The sequence below is a fragment of the Cibotium barometz genome, chromosome 65 (genome assembly GCF_041138505.1).
Source record: "Cibotium barometz isolate CiBa-2024 chromosome 65, ASM4113850v1, whole genome shotgun sequence".
NCBI classification, from domain to species: domain Eukaryota; kingdom Viridiplantae; phylum Streptophyta; class Polypodiopsida; order Cyatheales; family Cibotiaceae; genus Cibotium; species Cibotium barometz.
Genome location: NC_141110.1, coordinates 23,677,639 through 23,699,744, shown reverse-complemented (window position 1 = coordinate 23,699,744; position 22,106 = coordinate 23,677,639). Strand labels below are relative to the sequence as shown.

Below are 22,106 nucleotides of genomic sequence, written 5' to 3'. Positions count from 1 at the left end.
ACATGAGTAAAACAAAAAAACAGACGCTTAACGAGCAATACAAGCTGTTTTGGAATCTGCAGCTTCTTGTGTATTCAAAGTAGTGTCAAAATTCTCTGTACCATGTTCATGTCATTGAGAATATTCAATGACAAAAATACAAGTAGTGTCAAAATTCATGCCATCCTTTTTAGACAGAATAGTGACAATATTATTATATGAAGGATTCTTGACCATATGAAGAAGATGTGTTACCAACTGATTTCTTGTAATAGGAGCACCAGCAAACAACAAGTTGATTGACGATATCTTTGAAGGATTCAATATGTGAAATCATAGGAGTACCGATTTTGTATTTAAAATTCTTTAGGAGATTACAAAGATAAAGAATTTCTATAACAGATTTCTTCTCAAAAGTAGTAAGAAGATACTGCATATATCATGAGAAGTAGGAAGATTGAATACATCTAACATAAGAGAATCATGAAGAGCAAAATAAGAGATACCGACGAGCAGCAATGAACTCATCAAATATAGAACATGATTTACGAGTTATGGAAAGAAAGCAGTAATAAAAAGTAGTACCCGAAAATAGACAAAACGTGATATGCAATAAGAGAGTAACTCCAAAAACAGTTGGAGTACTGCTATTTTAAGACATGGACGAGTCCAAAAATTACCTATTTTTGGATTAAAACATGAAAAGCATGTAGCACCACGAAAGATGACAAAAAGTCTGTTGCACGAAAAACACCATAACTTTCAACTCTGAACACTAAAGCCGAGCAAATACTCAAAATTTACTGCACGAGCTGCACGTTACCTGTTTTCCTATTTTAAGTATTGTTTACCTAAAATGACAAAACTTTTGATAGGAATATGAGATTGACAAATCAATTGACTCTATAGAAATATCGCGACGTCATGCACACAATTGGTTTTGGAACTAATTGCATTTCTGAAATACAATTCCAATCAGGATAAGATAGGGTGGTCCAGATCGACCATCCAAGGACGTGCATAAACATGTTAACAGTAATTAATCACTAGAATTATACAAAACATGAATAAGAGATTGAATAAAACATAGAACATGCATATGAATGGAATGAACACAATTGATACATCCTTTCTCTTCTCTTCACAATAGCAATATCGATGATGCTCTGATACCATGTTGGAAATACATGAACACGAAGAGATAAGAGAGAGAGAAGAAGGAGTTACACCATATATGCTCTCAAAAGACTAGTTCATATTGATTATGAGTTTGTATATATAGGTGACATCTAGGTCAATTTAGGGTGTGATATATATAGCTCCAACAGATAGTAGTTTCTCTGGCTTTGGTGTATGACATATTTGGAACAGTTAATATAAATAAATATTATTGGTCCCAAAAAATAATTCCAAGATTTATTTCTTCTCTCCTCTCCTTGTGCCTTGGTTGTCCATAGTTAAATTGTAATATATATATATATATTGTCATTCACATTATTTCACATTTGTCTGGTGACTCCAAAGTAGGTTTTGAGTGGTTTTTGTTGAGAGAGGGAGAGAGATGAGACAAGAGACACCACATACGCTCCACAAGAATGAACACATATTATATAGGCAAGACCTAGAGTGAGTTAGGACTAGCTATATATAGCTCCAACACCCCCACTCAAATAAAGGTCTCCAGTTGCGAGTAAAAAAACCCTTGGGAGCACAAGCGAAAAACCCGAGCTCCTACATATTAATGTACAATGCCACCTTAAAGTCCATGTGCAATGTGCTTCTATATATAAAGTACAAAGAATAAATGTGCATGATGTGAAGTAATGTGTGAAGTGTCCTAATCTAGACAAAATTGACATGATGTGAGATGTGCTAATCTCCAAAAAGAGAGGCCGCCGCAACTCCAAGTTCTGATCGCAAAAGTGTAAACCGAGCTTCATGGAGTCCTTTGGTGAAAATGTCTGCAATCATTTGATCAGTTGGACGATGTTCAACCATTATTGCTCCTTTCCTTACTTCATGTCGAACATAGTGATAATGAACTGCAATATGCTTGGACTTGCTATGTTGCACGTAGTCCTTGGCTAGACTAATAGCACTTTGGTTGTCACATCTAAGAGGAGTGCTTGAGGAAGGAGAATGACCAATATCAGCAAGCAATTGTCAAAGCCAAACCAATTCATGATGAGCTACTAAAGATGCAGCTACATATTCAGACTATGTAGTAGAAACTACAATACATCATTGTTTCTTGCTAGCCCAAGATACCAAACACCCATTGATAAAGAAGCAATTACCACTGGTGGATCACATGGACAAGTTAGAGCTTGCCCAATTAGCATCTCAATAACCCAAAAGATTAAGAGAAGTTGATGAAGATATGTCTTCTTGACGGCGATATACGAGTCCGAAATCTGCAGTGCCCTTCAAGTACTTCAAAACACGTTTAGCTTGAGACCAATGTCTTGTAGATGGAGAGGACAAGTATTGTCCTAACAGATTTGCTGCAAACAGAATATCAGGACGAGTGCTCATGCCCACAAATTGAAGACAACCAACAAGATTAGCATAGGGTTGAGTTAAAGCTAATGATTCAGCCTCAATATTTGCAGAAGTACTCCTAGTAGAGCTTGCAAGACAAGGAGTGTTTGTCGAATGTGTAGCAGCCAATCCCAACTTTTGAACAATATCTTCGATAAACTTTGTTTGACGAAAAAGCAAAATACCATTGTGATGATACCTTTGAACTTGAATACCAAGGCATGAATGGATGTCGCCAAGATCCACCATGAGGATAAAACCTTTTTTACTTGTTGCATGAAAGATAGATTATTGGACACAAGTATAGTGTCATAAAGGGCCAATATCACAAAATGGTTATCCCCATTGCGCTTGATATAAAGATTTGGATCAGAGAAGTAAGAAACAAACCCCTAAGATGTGAGAACTTGATCAATCTTGATGTACCATGATCGTGAAGCCAGTGAAGGATAACCGATCCAACGATTATAGCATCATGTCTGTCATGTCAAGCCTCGGAAGCCACACATGTTCTCTTGCCATGTAAGTGGGCTCACACCAGAGTCCTTCCTGGGGATCCATCCACATACATGCAAAATATATAAACTCTTATTGACATGTCAGTGGGCTCACACCGAAGTCCTTTTGGGGATCCATCCACATACATGCAAAGGGGATGTGCCATGGGGGATGATCGATGTGAGAAAATCCTTCTCTGCAAAATAAGCACATGTTCACACAAGCGAGGAAATTCTCATTGTTGGAAGGAAGTCTCTGCTTTCGAGAAAGCCTAAGATCTCATACCAATGAGACCGGACGGTAACATAGATGCAATGGATAGACACTTCAGATGCTAACAAAGTTTTGAAAACATAAAGGAAATAACATATACAATGCCAAAGAGAGCATAACACTGAGTCGGAAACGGTCGGCCCCCCATTGGAATTGCTTTATTCCGATGAATAAACAGATACAAATAAACCAAAGTGCGGGTGCAATCTTGCATTGGATTTTCCACAAAGCTCAGCAAACACTTGATCAAAGATCTAGGGTACCAATCAACACCACAAACTAGTGCAAATCAGCCTCGATCAATATCCCACTACGATATCAAATCTAACCTCAAAATCTATGCCAGAATATCCCTCAGAACAGAGCCTCAAATCTTCCCTAAAAGGGCTGTTAAAACAGTTACTAGATTTCTCCAAAACAGCCCCAGAAAAGCTCCAAAAAATAGTACCAAATTTCTCCACAACAGCCCCAGAGAAAAGCTCTCAAAATAGTTCCTGATATCCTCAAACACAATCCCTGAATTGATGGTCAGGAGAGGGATGGTGAAGAGAGAAAAGAATCTGCCTTGCTGTACCACTGTACGGCCTGCTGAAGGGAGCAAAAGCTAAAACTAGCTGATGTCCACTATACAACCAGCGCAAGGGAGAGGAGAAGAGCTACTGATGAGTCCCTTCGTGTTAAAAATCGGGATCGTTGGTTGCAACAAAAAATAAAATGTATGTAAGATCGTTGTCGAGGATGTATGCATCGACAACATAGCATTACGATGAATCACATTTCAATGATTCTAAGAGCCATTCATGGTAGAACTCGGATGTCTTTGGCAGAGACTGAGATGGTAGTGAACTCAAGATAACCATGATGTCGAATGTGGTGTTTGGGTGGATGGGAATTAGAGAAATCCCTTATTTGGGATTTTGTAAAGTGGAAAGAATCAGTAAGTGTGTGCACACATGTCTAGGAGGGCCTAGGCATATGAGCTATGGGCATAGAACATGGGCCTTGGGATTGGGCATGTTCACATATGGTCTAGGGGGACCCTTGGCCTTTAAAAGGGGACCTCCATACTTGTATGGAAACTTTTTGATCATTTGACATTTGGAAACTTGCATTTTTCAGCATTCTCACATTCTCTCTCTAGTTCTTGGACTTTCCTCTATTCTCTCTCTACTTCTTGATCTCTGAATCCTCCTCTAATCCCTCCTAATCTCTCTAATCTTCTCTAATCCTTCCTCTAATCTCTCTCCCCTAATACCCTTCTTTCCATTGATATCAAAGCTTAGGCTTTTGATCCATGTGATTAGGTGCTAATCTATGGAAAATGGGAACCGACAGGGTCAATGGTAAGTATACTTTGCTTATATTGTAAGAATTTAATTAAGAATTAGTATTCAATGGAGACTCACATTGAAATACTCATGTTTGTGTAGGATAATGTGCCGCACCCTTCTATGTTAACTCATAGGCGATGTCAAGAGGCCAAGCGTTGTAGAGAAATGGCAGAGGCTTTACAGAACGTAGAAGTGGTGGAGGATTAGAATGATGGAGATACAAGCCCACCACCCTTTTCTCATGAGATGGTGGAGGAAGAGGTTTTAGAAGATATTATACACGCTCTATTTTCCAATGACCGTAGTGAAAATGAAAAAGCCATGGAAAATGATCATCTTTATAATGCGGCTTTGACCCCACTTTTTGAGGGATGCACATATTCCATTCTACGCGCTTCTCTCAAGTTTCTCAACTTGCAAACAATCTATGGATGGAGCAATGCAAGTTTGAATGCACTTCTCAAGTGAGTTTTCTACTTTCACAAATTGTCTACTTCCATTATAGATATATAAGAAGAAATTATTTTTTATATTAATGTATTTGATTATTTTGTCGATAGGCTTTTGTTGAAGATGCTTCCAAAGGAGAATAGATTGCCAACCTCAAGAGACCAAGCATTGAGCTTTGTGACATCTCTTGGAGGCTAGATTATACTCACATCCGTGCATGAATCAATGATTGTGTTCTCTTCCGTGGGATACATGCGGCTGGCTGAAGAGTGTCCTAGTTGTGTGGCGAGCCAAGATATCAAGAGGACCTTAAAGGTCTACATGTGCCGCGTAAGGTGTTGCGACATTTTTCCACATTCCTCACATCCAACACATGTTCAAGTGCAAATCTAGTGCAGAGCTCATGTCATGGCATTCCTCTCATCGATCCAATGATGGAAAGATGAGAATTCCCGCATACACTCTTGCATGGAAGCACATCGAAGAAATGTGTCCAAGCTTCAAGGAAGATCCTAGACATTAGAGACTTGGATTGGGTATGGATGGTGTTCATCCTTTTGGAACCAAGAGCACCTCATATAGTATATGGCCAGTGTGGTAGTGGTGAATTACAACATTCCTCCATCCATGGCAAGAAAGGACATGTCATGTTATCCCTTCTCATTCTTGGGAAACATAAGGTAAAAAATATGGATATATATCTTGATTCCTGTGAGATTGAGATACTTTGGAGAGGTATCCATGTGCATGACATATGTTGGCCTCCACGAGACTGCCTGTTGAAGGCTATCTTGATGTGGACGATGCATAACTATCCTGGTTATGGGGAGTGTTCAGGTGAGTCAAATGGGTTTCTATTCATGATGATTCTTTATTATCATTGTACTATTTTTTGACATGCTTAAATGTGTATGTTGTCTAGGTCTCTCCACATCTGGATACCATGCATGCCCTATTTGTGGTTCATGATTGGTGGTATCTAGGCCAGAGAGCTTGAAGAAAGTGATATATGCGAATCATCATTGCGAATCATCATCGTTTTCTCCCTCATCATCATCCCAAATTTGTTTATTCTTGGATGGGAGTCCCTCCCCATCCACTAAGCATGGGAGATTGGAAGGCATTATGGAATATGGAGTGGAAAGTCCTCCTCCCCCCGGCATGAATAGGTAATATATCTTTGACATAAAATTCCAATACAAGCTTTGATTTGGAAAGATAATCCTCTTAATATTTAATGTTAATTGATAAGGTACTCTATCTTCTTTCGCCTACCATATTGAATGAGCCTACCATATTGAATGAGCCTCAAAATCAACCATCTTCTTGATCTAATGCACATCTTCAAGAATGTTGCCTCTAACATTTGGGAGCACTTGAGAGGAACACAGGACTCCTTGCTTGTAAGAGAGGATCTACAGAGCATAGAGAGGATGCAAAGAGCTTTGCTATGAGAGGGACCAACTGGGAAGACAATTCTACCTCGAGCACTTTGGATATTGACAAATAAGGAGGAGAAGTTGGTGAAAGATGCCATTACTACATTCCAACGGGATGCATGAGATACTACTCCAACGGGGTGCATGAGGTGTTTAAAAGGTGCCTTCACAAAGACAAAGAAGAGAGGTGTTGAACAATTATTTGGCTTGAAGTCCCACGATTGGCACAAGATGCTTCAAGCTAGTGAAACATTGAAGTTGTACATATTTAAATTATTCAATCATGATGTATCTAATCATGGTGTATAAATGTTTATAGTTTATTCTTCCTACAAGCATTTCCAATTATGCATCCCATGAAGTGCGAGAGACGATTTATAAGATGGGGGAGCTTGTGAGTTTTGTACCCCAAACCCTCATAGAGACAATTTCCTACACGCATTTTCCTCAAAATGATTTGTTTATCGTTTCACATTGTAGATATGTGAGCTCAAAGGAAATCGATCCATGTACACTTGACTATGCAAGGGTCATGGCAGTGGAGGTGGTTTGTTTGGTCGAGGAGACATTTCCACGGTCAATTCTCACAAGACAACTACATCTTATGGTTCATTTAATTGATAAAATTGCCATATGTGGTGCTGTGCATGCTCGAGGGATGTTCTTTCTTGAGCGTTTGATAAACACCTTGAAAGATTTTATAAGGCAAAATGCAAAGCTAGAAGGTAGTATGGCTAAGGGTTGGTTGGTACAAGAATCACTTGTTTATATCTCAGAATACCTTGCCGAAGTGGATCCCTCTCTCCCTCACCTATGGAGCAATGAAGAAGACTTGAGGATGACCTCTCATGTTCCTCAAGGAAAGGGAAGGACCAAAGTCATGGATACAGAGATGCATAGTAAGCTTCATACCTTTTGTGTGCTTAATAGTGACGTGATGAGAAGATGGGTGGCAAAGTATGAAGATGAAAAAGCAAGAAGACAAAGTGAAAGGTCGGCATTCCGTAAGCGCCATGGATGTAGTGTGCCATACCCCTAGAAACCTACGATCACTTCTTAAGGATCTTGATGTAGATTGGCTGTATGAGGAGATGGAGAGATTGGGGCAAGACGAAAACATGCATATCACATTGGAGGAGTGGGCGTATGCCCAAGGATGCTTCAAAAAGGTAAACAAACTTGTGTGCTCAATCATATTTTAGTATGTTAAACTTGTGAAAATTTATTTTGAGGTTTTTTTTTTTGTCTTGGCATAGTGCACAATGTTAAATGCTTTGTGGTCAGAGGGTAAACATTTTCACACACAAAGGATTGATGAGAAGAGGAACACCCAAGATTGTAAGGTAATTGTAATCTTTGAGGGAGTCAATGGAGCCATGGATGATTATGGTGGATTGATCCAAAATATCATTAAGCTTGACTTTCAAAGCTTCTTTGAATATATTTTGGATATCCAATGGTTAACGGATGTGGTGGAAAGAGGTCCTAATGCAACAATCAAGCGGCTTTGTGACCATTGACTCTACAAAGTTTTGGCAAGGAAAGGATGGGACTCTAGTGCTACCACAACATTGTCATGAACAGGTACATATAATTATTGGTAATTATAATATATGCATTTACAGATAGTAGAGATGTAATTTTTTTCTATGATGTATCTCTGTGCTTGAATAGGTTATGTATCAACCAATGATTGACGATAAGAGATGGTGGCATATAATCCCAATCTCACCACATTTAAGAGCCATTTATAGTACATTCACACACATTGAGCATATGGAGGAGCATGTCAACTCAACTATGGAGGGAGATAGCTTGAAAACCATTGATGATGATCGTGCCATTGGAGATGATGATCGTGCTATTGGAGATGATGATATTGCCTCTCACAGTGATGATTCTAGTAGTGGGATTGATCTCTTTGTTGATTTGGATATAGGCATGGACATTGAGATAGATACTTTAGCAAGGGTTGGGCTCTTTGAAGATGAGATTGAACTCTAGTTCTTTGATTGTATTTTTATTACAGCTATGGTCTTCCTTTTGGTTTTTTGGTATTGGTGATTGATTGATTGTTTTATTAGTAATTCATAACTGTAATCAGAGAAATGAGACATGGATAATATGAGATGGATTTGTGCACTTTGAATCGACAAGACTCACAATGCACGTGAGTCTCGAAATACACCTTATTTATGTATCCTCTACATCAGCCCATTGCATTCCAATATATTTATTATCGAAACTACAATTAGACAAATGAGACATAGATAGCTCGATATAGATTTATTGTGATATGTTGCTTTTATGTTTTTGAGATTACATGTAAAGATTCATGCCTTTTTACATGTATAGATTTATTGTGATAGGTTGCTTTTCCTGGCATTAATTAACCATTCACCTTTGGACTGCTTTTCATGGAATTACTTGATATGCCCGAGACTTTACATGTATCCAAATGTGAAGGTTCAAGTTTTTAAAAAAAAGCTTCACTTTGATGAAAAGATGTGGGGATTGAATCATTGTCCTTTGGATTGTTTTTCATGGCATTACTTGATATACCTAAGCCTTTGCATGTATCCATCTCTTTCACCACATTACTCGATTTATACTTTTTTTTTCTCTCTTTCCTTTTTGCAAATACGCTTTCTGGAGATTCATTTGTATATAAATGCACCAAAAAATCATGCATATTATCAAAATCTTATGCACATAGTTCAGCAAATGATATTTTCGGGGATTGAAGATTGTGTTTTTCTTTGCAAGGTCCACAATTGCAACTTCATAGGAAATTGTTGCAGACTACATCTATAAGCGGGTCTAAAATCACATCTATATTTGCGTCTAGTTTCAAAGAAACTAGACGCGATTAAAGACAGCCCCGTAGCTTGTGCATCTATGCTTGCTTTATGTTGTAGTGATTTATCTGGTTTTCAATGTGTCATGACCTTAGAGAGCCGCCTCAAAATTGGTCTTTTGGCTCGTATTTTGCAACTAAATATGCTTCAATGGTGAGACCAAACTTTGGATGAGTGAGGGTGGATCTCACATATACAGACTTACAAAGTTTGATTATCATCGAAGCATATTTGGTTGTGATGTGCGAGCCAATGGCCCAATTTTTGGGGGGCTCTCTAAGGCCATGACACATTTAATTGTGATGTGTGGGCCAAAGGCCCAATTTGGAGGGGGCTCTAAGGTCATGAAACATTGAAAACCAAGTAAATGGGTTGCACTTTACAACCAAATATGCTCTAATGGTTGACCAAACTTTGCAAGTGTGTATGTGGACCCCATATACACACTTATAAATTTCTATCACCATCACAGCTCATTTGGTTATGTGTAGACCAAAGGACGAATTTCGAGTGGGCTCTCTAAGGTCACGACACATTGAAAACTAGGAAAATTGGTCGTACATTACAACTAAATATGCTCTAATGGTGACCAAACTGTGTAGGTGTGTATATGAAGACACCACCCTCACTCTTGCAAAGTTTGGTCACCATCAGAGGACATTGGGTTGTTATGTGTACGCCCAAGGCGCAATTTTGAAGGGACTCTCTAAGGCCATGACATATTGAAAACTAAGACTCTAGCATACACATTATAACCAAATGTGCTCCGAAAACTATGTATGTGTGTATATATGGACCCCACCCTCACTCTTAGAAAGTTTGGTCACCATGAGAGTAAATTTGGTTGTAATGTGTGGACCTAATGTGCTCTAATGGTGACCACATTGTAACCAAATGTGCTTTGATGGGTGAACAAACTTTACAAGTGTATATATGTATACCCCACCCTCACTCTTGCAAAGTTTGGTCACCATTAGATCATATTTGAATGCATTCTATAGGCCTAAGGCCCAATTTTGAGGGGGCTCTCTAAATTCACGACACATTGGAAACCAAGAAAATAGAATGCACATTGGAACCAAATGTGTTTTGATGATAACCAAAATTTACAACTTTGTATATGTGGACCCAACCCTCACTCTTGCAAAGTTTGGTCACCATCCACGGCATATTTGAATACAATGTGTAGGACAAAGGCTTAATTTTCAAGGGGGGTTCTCTAAGGCTATGAAACATTGAAAATAAAGAAAATGACATGCACATTGCAACTAAATGTACTTAGATGGTGACCAAACCTTGCACGTGTGTATATGTGGACCCACCCTGACTCTTACAAAGTTTGGTCACCATCAGAGCATATTTAGTTGCAAAGTGCAAACCGAAGGCCCAAGTTTGGAAGGGGCTCTCTAACGTCTCATGACACATTGGAAACTACGCAAATGAAATGCACATTACAATAAAATGTGCTCCGATGGTGACCAAAATTTGCAAATGTGTATATGTAGACCCAACCCTCAATCTTACAAAGTTCGGTCACCACTGGAGCACATTTCAATACAATGTGGCAGCCAAATGACTAATTTGAGGGAGCTCTCTAACACCCACAACACATTAAAACGAGGCGTTTGGCATGGATATTATAACCAAAAGTTCTTCAATGGTGACCAACCTTTGAAAGTGTGTATATGGATCCCACCCTCACTCTTACAAAGTTTGGTCTCACCATCAGAGCACATTTGGCTCCACGGTGCAGGCCAAAGGACCAATTTGGAGGAGGCTCTCTAAGGCCATGACACATTGGAAATCAAGAAAATGGCATCACATTAATATCACAACAAAATGTGATTTGATGGGTAACCAAACTCTTTGAGTGTGTATATGTGGATCCCACCCTTACTTTACAAAGTTTGGTCTTCATCAGAGTACATTTGGTTGCAATGTGTACGCCAAAGTACCACCAAACAAATAGATATGAAAAGAGACAAAACATTAGTAAAAGAAAAAGACATGTTTGAATAAGTTTTTAAATTTGTGTGCATGTGAATGTTTGTGTGTATTATGTAGGTGCATGTGTGCCTTGGAGAGAGAGAGAGGGAGAAATGATAGACTTATATGGAATGAAAATGGGATAATATATAAATATAAGAAAATAATACATAGGACAAATCTAGTCTAGCTACTCTAGGATTAGCCACTACACAATAGTAAAAAACATCATATAATGACTACAAAAGTAATTGCTAACATCATGCTAACCCAGCTACTCTGGGTTTAGTCATCAATGTCATTATCCAAATCTAGCCAATCAGGATCATCATTTCTAAAACAACCTTGCTATCAAGGAGCCTTTATGACTCGCTGAGGAAAAGAAGAAGTCGTTGGTCTTTTACATAAACACTATTAGTTAGGACTAGGAACCTTTATGACTCGTTGAGCAAAAGAAGAAGTTGTTGGTCACTTACATAAACACTATTAGTTAGGATTAGGAACCTTTAACACCCACATATATTCAAGTCCAAGGAACCATAAGAAACTTGAAAAGTCACCCACCTCTCTAGTTGAGGTGAAAATTAGACATAGACGTGAGTTTAGCAGTCATGAGTATATATGGATGTAACATGAGACTACAAACGGGAGAGACAAGCCTCTAGACATGAGATGCGAGTCTACATATAAGCCCAAGCTAGAAGATAGATACAAGCTGAGATAGGTGTGAGTCCATGAATGCATGCCCAAAAAGTGTGAGATTTGAGTCAATAGATGTGTGAGATGTGAGCCAATAGAAGTGAGCCTATAAGATGTGATCTATGAGATATGAGCCAATAGAAGTGTGCCCATAAGATGTGAGACCACAAACAACATGACATGAGCATTAAAAAGAACCAAAAACTTAAATAAGAAAACCATTATTTTTTTGAACTTCTTGTGCATGTACTGCCCAGTGTCTTGATTTCATTCAAATATATGTGCTAGAGACTTCTTCATGAGAGGGAAATCCTTCGATGTGAATTTGATGCAAACTCGGTCCTATGGAGCTAATTGTTAAAAATGAAAATCTAATCAATTGTAGTGCATATAACTCAACCAAGTTCCATGAAAAAACAATAAAATTTAAAATCGACAACATTTCACACGTGGTGACCATTTACATGAAAATTATATTTTTTAAAATGCCTACCAAAAATTAAAACAAACACGTTTCCATCGTGGATTGGATATCCACGTAACTTAGTCAAGTTACGTAAACAAAAAATCATATATTTTGGGATTGTTTTTGGAAAAAAAAAATGATTTTTTTTCCTTGTTATGTTGTCCAGTTTCGTAACTTGCTCAAGTTATTAAAAAATAATTTTTTGATTTTTTGATTTATTTATTTATATATATTTTTACTTTTTTTTCAACGTTGTCAAGGTGTATGCTTGATCTCTACATGAATGCCAGGGTTATGTAAGTAACTCGATTGAGTTACATATTGGACATCCACGTAAATAGCTCGTATATCGATCGAGTTCTATGGTGGATGTCCCACCGCGTAGCTCAATCGAGTTATGTGGTACCTCTACGTGGATGTCCACCGCATAACTCGTTCAAGTTACGTGGATATTCACCTCCAACCTTCCTTGAACATATATGGATATCCACCACGTAGCTCAATTGAGTTACATTATGGATGTCCACCATGTAACTCGATTGAGTTACGTGGTCATGACAGTATGTCAAGTGGCAAGGGTAATAACTCGATCGAGTTATCTTTCGAGCATCTAGCGATTGCCACTTGGGATGACACGATTAGAAGGATAACTCGACCGAGCTATATCAATGGTTTCCCATCCACACAATGTGATCCCAAAGTCAAGACTCTTAATATTGTACAACCACCCAACTTTATATCTCATATACGATTTAACTTATACATATGCACATATAAAATTATACTAATTGAAACCTTTTTTTCACTATGTAAATAACAATTATTTATTTCATATATTTTACTTATTATACATATCTATTATGTGCTTGATATACTATTATATCAATAAAGTAGCTAGCTAAGCTAATCTAAACCATTTATAAAATTTTACTAATTGAAATCTTTTTTATATGAACAATATTGTTAGGGTAGGGCTCTGGGTTGGTTAAATTTTAGTAAATGGATTAGATTAGGTTAGTGGGTTAGATGAGCTTAGTCAATCAGTTTCAAAGGTGACTACTAATGTAATGGCAAGAGGGACCAAGAGGATGGAGACATTGATATATAGGATATTAAATCACATAATAGATATACATATATAAATATATATATATCTATATAAATATATCTATATATATATAGTAAAATATTTCAAATAAATACTTGTTATGTACACATATCAATAGGATGTAGACATAGAGACATGGACAAAGGCGACTATTAAGGCAATGGCAAGAGGGACCAAGGATGATTTTTGACGGGTTGGGTCACCCTTTGAAATGATAGGTTTATTAGAAACATGTCCTGTTTTTTCTTTTTTCTTTCTTTTTTTGACGATAACTCAAAACAAGTGTTTATATTTTATGGCCAAGATGGCCAGAAAATGAGCATGATGCTAGTCGAAAAGAAAACTTGGGAGGGAATAAGGTCTTAAAAAGTAGGTCCATCACATGAGCTACATTAGTCTAATATAAGATAGACCAAATGCACATCCAACTACCGATGTCTACAAATATGGGCTAGCATGCTAATGAAGGCTATTAACAGTAAGGCGGCAAGGCATGTGGGACTATTAATAGTAGTGGGAGATGTCAAAAACAAAGGTGCCTTAGCACATAAGGGAAAGGTAATCTCTATATTGAGATACCATGAGTAGCAAAGGCCAAACTAAAAGGCCACCAAAAGAATAACAAAGGTAAATGTGAATGTCTTAAAAAATTAGTAGGTATGGCACCTTCACCTTCACAATTTTGAGAAGAAACATTAAAAACATGATTTGGGCAAATTTTGATGGAATATTAATCTTTCATAATTATCCTTTATTAATCGAGATTTAAAACCATTATCAAGATTTAAAAACATAGTTTCCTACTCTCTTTCTCTCTCTCTCTCTCTCTCTCTCTCTCGCTCTCTCTCTCTCTTTTACACACACACACACTCTAAAACTAGAGTTTGTGTTGAAGAAAACCGGTCAACTTTTACTATTTTTAGTTATAGAACCGGCAGATCTCATCATTTTGAGCTAGAAAACCGGCTAGATTTCAATGTCTTCCATTGGTTGGGGACAATGTTCCACCGAACTAGAGAAATGGGACTTTACTCTTCTACGCTTCCACCATGCTAGAGTTTCTCTAACAAAATTCATTCGTTAGTCATCTATTCAAATGTATACCCCTTTTATTGATCTCAAAAAGTGCCGCAAGTGGCTTAAAATCCTCATGCCTATTAAGGGGGCCGGAGAAACGGGACCCTCACACACTGAGTGCCTCGCTAGGAATAAGGTTTGCACTCTGAAGGAATATATTGTCGAGTGCGTGTGGGGTGGTTCACCTGGGTGGTGGTGTACAGCGAGGTTGATGAGTGCTGGAGCTTAGTGGCCAAAAGGCAATTACAAGACCACGTTTTTATGCCCATCATCATCATCATCATGTCATTGACAAGTCGCTGCTTTACGAATTTGACGTGGGAGGCCTCTCAATCACTCTGTGGCCGTACTGTGCAGTTGGCCGCTTGCAGCCCGCCATTGTGAAGTGCAATCTCATGCTCGCTCCAATTACCACACCGTCTACCGTCGTGAAGTGCAATCACGGGCTCGAAGCATCCGCGAGCCCTCCATTGCAGTGTGTAAATTTGTGAGGTCGTCTAGTGGCCATGCCTCATGAAATGCAAGCCCAGTATCGCCCTATTCCTACAGAAGGGCGCCCGGCACAGTGTCACAACGAGACCCAGTTGCATGTAGATCAAGAGGAGACGGTTGAAGCCTTAGTTTTCACTGTAAACCTCACAGGTGCTGCTGTAGTGTCACGCTTCTTCTTCTTCTTTCCCAATAATAATAATTGCAAAGAAAAAGAAAAAAAAGTGACTTGTATGATGTTTGTCTCACTATAGATTAAAGCGATATTGGGTATCGTTGTGCAGGATTTCGCGTGGAAGATGCCAAAGTGCAGCTGGAGGACGACCAGACCTTGATCCTCAGCATCGGCAAAACCACGCGTAGAATCCAGCTCTCGCCAGAGGCACGCCCTAAGGCTATCCAGGCATCCTGCAAAGACATGGTTCTCAGAATCACAATCCCCAAATCAGGACCCAAGTAATATAGTGGACTGACAATGGTTTAATCATATCGCATCAATAAGGCTTACAATTGTCGTAAATGATAACCATACCCTAGCTATGTGTATGCCTATTGCCTGCTAGGCAATATATATATATATAATTAAATATCTATTACAGTTTAACCATGGACAACCAAGGCACAAGGAGAGGAGAGAAGAAACAAATCTTGGATTTCTAAAAAATAAGACGAAAAAATCCATTAGATTTCACCCTTTGTATTCCGGCTTCCATTCCTGAGTTTTGTCTCTCAATGTCTTCCGCATATCGCGGCAATGCATGGGTTGGCTACTAGTATTAATGAAGAGAGAATGTTAAAGTTAAAGTCTATGTCACTTTTCTCCATATTTTCTCCATAATACAATAAATAAAAGCATGCCAAGTGTTACGTCATGTGAAATGCACACTATACAAAGAAATGCATTACCCATAAACATAAACCATCTCATCTCTACTTAAGAAAAAAGGATTTAGATCTTAAAGTAGAATGCTTGGGTGTGTGGATTCTTGTTTATAGTTAAAATATGGTACATAAGTTAGTCGTTGTATTTTTTAGAGCAGTTACATTAAGAAACGATGTAGATACTCCAATCAAAAAATTTAAAAAGTCTCTCACAAAATCGTTGCAGTTTTTGAGGATTGAGTAGCACTCATCCTGCATGGCATGCATTCGATGATGCTCGAATCAAATATTCTTTTTGAAAAGTCGCACAAAATCCTTGTAATTTTTGAGGATTGAGTAACACTCATTCTGTATGGCTTGCATCCAAGGTGAGGCTTCTACTCAATAATCACAATACAACTCAAGAAAATAGAATTTGCATAATTTTTTTAAGGCAGAAAGTGAACAATTCTGTATATAATCAAGAAATCTTACAACAATCTCATAAGAAGCACTCTTGGAGGAAATAGCTCGAACCACCCGACCAACCCCGAGCTATCTCACTCACACTCTCACTCTCATGAAGAACTCGCATTCACACACACACACACACACTCGCACTCTCATTCTCTTCTTCGATTGTATGTGTATTCCTCTTCTTCACGCCAAAAGCCATAAGTAGCCCTTTCTAGAGATTTCTCGATCCGCATGCCATATTTTTGGTGATATCACCATTTTTGAAAAAAGTGTGTTCGGGAAGCTTTCTTTACACGCGATCATAATTCCCATGAGATTATGCTAGTGTGCGCCACTTGCACCTCGTTGATTCGATGAGGATTCTCAATAGCTCATATCGAACATTCCATCCTCCTCTTTGACTTTGTATCTCTTCATTTGAGGCTAAATCTTTGTTTTTGACTTCCGTTTAGGACCTACAATGTCTTGACATGAAAATCTAGGCATATTTTTAGCACGAAACCACTCAAAACCCACTTTTGAGTCACTAGACGGATATGAAATAATATGAATCATAATATATAAATATTTTTTTGTGCTAAATATATATATATATATATAATTAAATATCTATTACAATTTAACCATGGACAACCAAGGCACAAGGAGAGGAGCGAAGAAAAACATCTTGATTTTTTTTTTTGGGACCAATAATATTTATTTATATTAACTCTTCCAAATCTGTCATACACCAAAGCTAGAGAAACTACTATCTACTCTGTTTTCACCTCATTCAAGATTTTACATAAAAACTCCCATCTTTAATCCTCACACAAGAAACAAGATTTTTCCCAAGAGATTTGATACGCAGCAGTAAGCAAGCCTCCATCATGGCATTCTGGCTTCCATTCCTAAGTTTTGTTTCTTAATGACTTTTACATACCGCAACAATGCGCGGGTTGAGTACTAGTATTAATGAAGAGAGAACGTTAAAAGTCTATGTCACTTTTCTCCATAATACAATATAAAAGTATGTTAAGTGTTACGTCATGTGAAATGCACACTATACAAAGAAATGCATCACCCATAAATATAAACCATCTCATTTCTACTGAAGAAAAAAGGATTTATATCTTAAACTAGAATGCTTGAGTGTGTGGATTCTTGTTTATAGTGAAAATATGGTACGTAAGTTAGTCATTGGATTTTTTAGAGCAGTTACATTAAGAAATGACGTAGATACTCCAATCAAAAAAGTTAAAAAGTTTCACAAAATCCTTATAGTTTTTGAAGATTGAGTAGCACTCATCGTGCATGGCATGCATTCCATGATGCTCAAATCAAATAATTTTAAAAAAAGTTTTTAACAAAATCCTTGCAATTTTGAGGATTGAGTGACACTCATCTCGTATGGCTTGCGTCCAATGATAATTTTTCCTTTCTCAAAGGAAATAGGTTCCTCTTCACGTTGCATATACTAGCAATGAGAGCATGATCCACAAAAAAATAAGATACATGATGAGTACCTATACATGTCTTGCTAGGGAGTAGCTAATTTACCCTTCAATAATCTTTGCACACTAGCCATTTTGACATACGCTTGGATGCTTGAATGGCTATCCTTTCCTCATCCATGTTATTGCCTCACCATAGGCTGATTTGTGAGATAAAATTTGAGTTGATTTTCTGTTGGTATATGGGTTGATATGTAGTGTACTGAGCATTCATTAGCTCCACATATGGGTGTCTGACATTTTACAAATATAGGAATGTGTAAAAGATGTCTTGTGGGCCTATATTTTGTTGTTTTTTTTACATAAAAACATGGCATAAATTGAGTTCTCAATAAAGACTACAGCTCTACTCACTAAAATTTACCTTATGGTTAGGTGGTAGAGTCTATACAAAGAAAGGAGTGTATTAAAGATGCCCAATGAGCATACATTTTGTAGTTTTTTTTGCATAAAAGGATGAGCTGAATTGAGTTCTTAACCAAGACAACATCTTTAATCACCAAAATTCGCCTTATCGCCACATATACCTTTGCTTTCTAAGCTATATCCCATAAATGTACATTTTATTGCCTTATCATCTAGCTTATTGTGTTGTTTCTCAGGTATAAGGCCTCAAGAAAGATACTTTGGAGAGGTATCCATGTGCATGACATATGTTGGCATCCATCTTCACGAGACTGCCTCTTGAAGGCCATCTTGATGTGGATAATGCACAACTTTCCTCGTTATGGCGAGTGTTCAGGTGAGTCAAATGGGTTCCTATTCATGATGATTATTTATTGTCATTGTACTATTTTTTGACATGCTTAAATGTGTATGTTGTCTAGGTCTCTCCACATTTGGATACCATGCATGCCCTATTTGTGGTTCATCATTGGTGGCATCTAGGCCAGAGAGCTTGAAGAAAGTGATATATGCGAATCATCATCGATTTCTCCCTCATCATCATCCCAAATTTGTTCATTCTTGTATGGGAGTCCCTCCACATCCACTAAGCATGGGAGTCCCTCCCCATCCACTAAGCATGGGAGATTGGAAGGCATTATGGAATATGGAGTGGAAAGTCCTCCTCCCTCCGGCATGAATAGGTAATATATCTTTGACATAGAATTCCAATACAAGCTTTGATTTGAAAAGATAATCCTCTTAATATTTAATGTTATTTGATAAGGTACTCTATCTTCTTTCGCCTACTATATTGAACGAGCCTCAAAATCAACCATCTTCTTGATCCAGTGCACATCTTCAAGAATGTTGCCTCTAACATTCGGGAGCACTTGAGAGGAACACGGGACTCCTTGCTCTTGTAAGAGAGGATCTACAGAGCATAGAGAGGATGCAAAGAGCTTTGCCACGAGACGGACCAAATGGGAAGACAATTCTACCTCGAGCACTTTGGATATTGACAAATAAGGAGGAGAAGTTGGTGAAAGATGCCATTACTACATTCCAACGGGGTGCATGAGGTACTACTACTCCAACGGGGTGCATGAGGTGTTTAAAAGGTGCCTTCACAAAGACAAAGAAGAGAGGTGTTGAACAAATAGATGGCTTGAAGTCCCACGATTGGCACAAGATGCTTCAAGTTAGTGAAACATTGAAGTTGTACATATTTAACTTGTTCAATCATAATGTATCTAATCATGGTGTATAAATGTTTAGAGTTTATTCTTCCTACAAGCATTTCCAATTATGCATCCCATGAAGTGCGAGAGACGATTTATAAGATGGGGGAGCTTGTGAGTTTTGTACCCCAAATCCTCATAGAGAATTTTCTACACACGTTTTCCTCAAAATGATTTGTTTATTGTTGCGCATTGTAGATATGTGAGTTCAAAGGAAATCGATCCATTTACACTTGACTATGCAAGGGTCATGGTAGCGGAGGTGGTTTGTTTGGTCGAGGAGACATTCCCACGGTCAATTCTCACAAGCCAACTACATCTTATGGTTCATTTAATTGATCCGATTGCCATATGTGGCGCTGTGCATGCTCGATGGATGTTCTTTCTTGAGCGTTTGATGAAGACCTCGACGAATTTTATAACGCAAAATGCAAAGCTAGAAGGTAGTATGGTTGAGGGTTGGTTGGTACAAGAATCACTTGTTTATATCTCAAAATACCTTGCCGAAGTGGATCCCTCTCTCTCTCGCCTATGGAGCAATGAAGAAGACTTGAGGATGACCTCTTATGTTCCTCAAGGAAAGGGAAGGACCAAAGTCATGGATACAGAGATGCATAGTAAGCTTCATACCTTTTGTGTGCTTAATAGTGATGTGATGAGAAGATGGGTGGCAAAGTATGAGGATGAAAAGGCAAGAAGACAAAGTGAAAGGTCAGTATTCTGTAAGCACCATGGACGTAGTGTGCCATACCCCGAGCACCTACGATCACTTCTTAAGGATCTTGATGTAGATTGGCTATATGAGGAGATGGAGAGAGTGGCGCAAGATGAAAACATGTATATCACATTGGAGGAGTAGGAGTATGCCCATGGATGCTTCAAAAAGGTAAACAAACGTGTATACTCAATCATATTTTAGTATGTTAAACTTGTGAAAATTTATTTTGAGGTTTTGTTTTGTTTTTTTTTGTCTTGGCATAGTGCACAATGTTTAATGCTTTGTGGTCAGAGGGTAAACATTTTCGCACACAAAGGATTGATGAGAAGAGGAACACCCAAGATGGTGCGTTAATTGCAATCTTTGAGGGAGTCAATGGAGCCATGGATGATTATTGTGGATTGATCCAAAATATCATTAAGCTTGACTTTCGAAGCTTCTTTGAATATATTTTGGATATCCAATGGTTAAAGGATGTGGTGGAAAGAGGTCCTAATGCAACAATCAAGTGTCATGCAAGTGGCTTTGTGACCATTGACTCTACAAATTTTTGGCAAGGAAAGGACGGGACTCTAGTGCTACCACAACATTGTGAACAAGTTCATGTAATTATTGGTAATTACAACATATGCATTTACAAATAGTAGAGATGTAATTTTTTTGTATGATGTATCTCTGTGCTTGAATAGGTTGTGTATCAACCAATAATTGACAATAAGAGATGGTTGCATATAATCCCAATCTCACCACATTTAAGAGCCATTTATAGTACATTCACACACATTGAGCATATGGAGGAGCATGTCAACTCAACTATGGAGGGAGATAACTTGGAAAACATTGATGATGATCGTGCCATTGGAGATGAAGATCGTGCTATTGGAGATGATGATATTGCCTCTCATAGTGATGATTCTAGTAGTGGGATTGATCTCTTTGTAGATTTGGATATAGGCATGGACATTGAGATAGATACTTTAGCAAGGGTTGGCCTCTTTGAATATGAGATTGAACTCTAGTTGTTTGATTGTATTTTTATTATAGCTATGGTCTTCCTTTTGGTTTTTTGTTATTGGTGACTGATTGATTGTTTTATTAGTAATTCATAACTATAATTAGAGAAATGAGACATGGATAATATGAGATGGATTTGTGCAGTTTGAATCGACAAGACTCACAATGCACGTGAGTCTTGAAAATCACCTTATTTATGTATCCTCTACATTAGTTCATTGCATTCAAATATGTTTATTATCAAAACTACAATTAGACAAATGAGTCATAGATAGCCCGATATAGATTTATTGTGATATGTTGCTTTTATGTTTTTGAGATTACATGTAAAGATTCATGCCTTTTTACATGTATGTATGCCCACAAAGTGTGAGATTGAGTCAATAGATGTGTGAGATGTGAGCCAATAGAAGTGAACCTATAAGATGTGATGTGTGAGATATGAGCCAATAGAAGTGTGCCCATAAGATGTGAGCCCACAAACAACATGACATGAGCATTAAAAAGAACAAAAAACTTAAATAAAAAAACCATTGATTTTTTGAATTTCTTGTGCATGTACTGTGCCCAGTGTCTTGATTTCATTCAAATATGTGTGCTAGAGACTTCTTCATGAGAGGGAAATCCTTCGATGTAAATTTGATGCAAACTCGGTCCTATGGAGCTAATTGTTAAAAATGAAAATCTAATCAATTGTAGTGCATATAACTCAACCAAGTTCCGT

At 37.9% G+C, this 22,106-nt stretch overlaps 1 protein-coding gene across 1 annotated transcript; it reads left to right on the top strand.

The window, feature by feature from the left end:
* The first annotated feature begins 15,100 nt into the window (after positions 1–15,100).
* On the top strand, positions 15,101–15,788 carry LOC147603087 (17.5 kDa class I heat shock protein-like). The gene is made up of 2 exons (XM_086797068.1): positions 15,101–15,347; positions 15,479–15,788. The coding sequence occupies exons 1-2, from the start codon at positions 15,212–15,214 to the stop codon at positions 15,652–15,654; spliced, it is 312 nt and encodes a 103-aa protein (XP_086653194.1). The 5' UTR covers positions 15,101–15,211; the 3' UTR covers positions 15,655–15,788.
* The last annotated feature ends 6,318 nt before the right edge of the window (positions 15,789–22,106 follow it).

Bases quoted from the DNA above. Each gene is read 5' to 3' on its own strand.
- LOC147603087 (XM_086797068.1), top strand. From the start codon at position 15,212: ATGCCTCATGAAATGCAAGCCCAGTATCGCCCTATTCCTACAGAAGGG. The intron at 15,348-15,478 runs GTGCTGCTGTAG...ATCGTTGTGCAG, and splicing joins TTTCACTGTAAACCTCACAG to GATTTCGCGTGGAAGATGCC.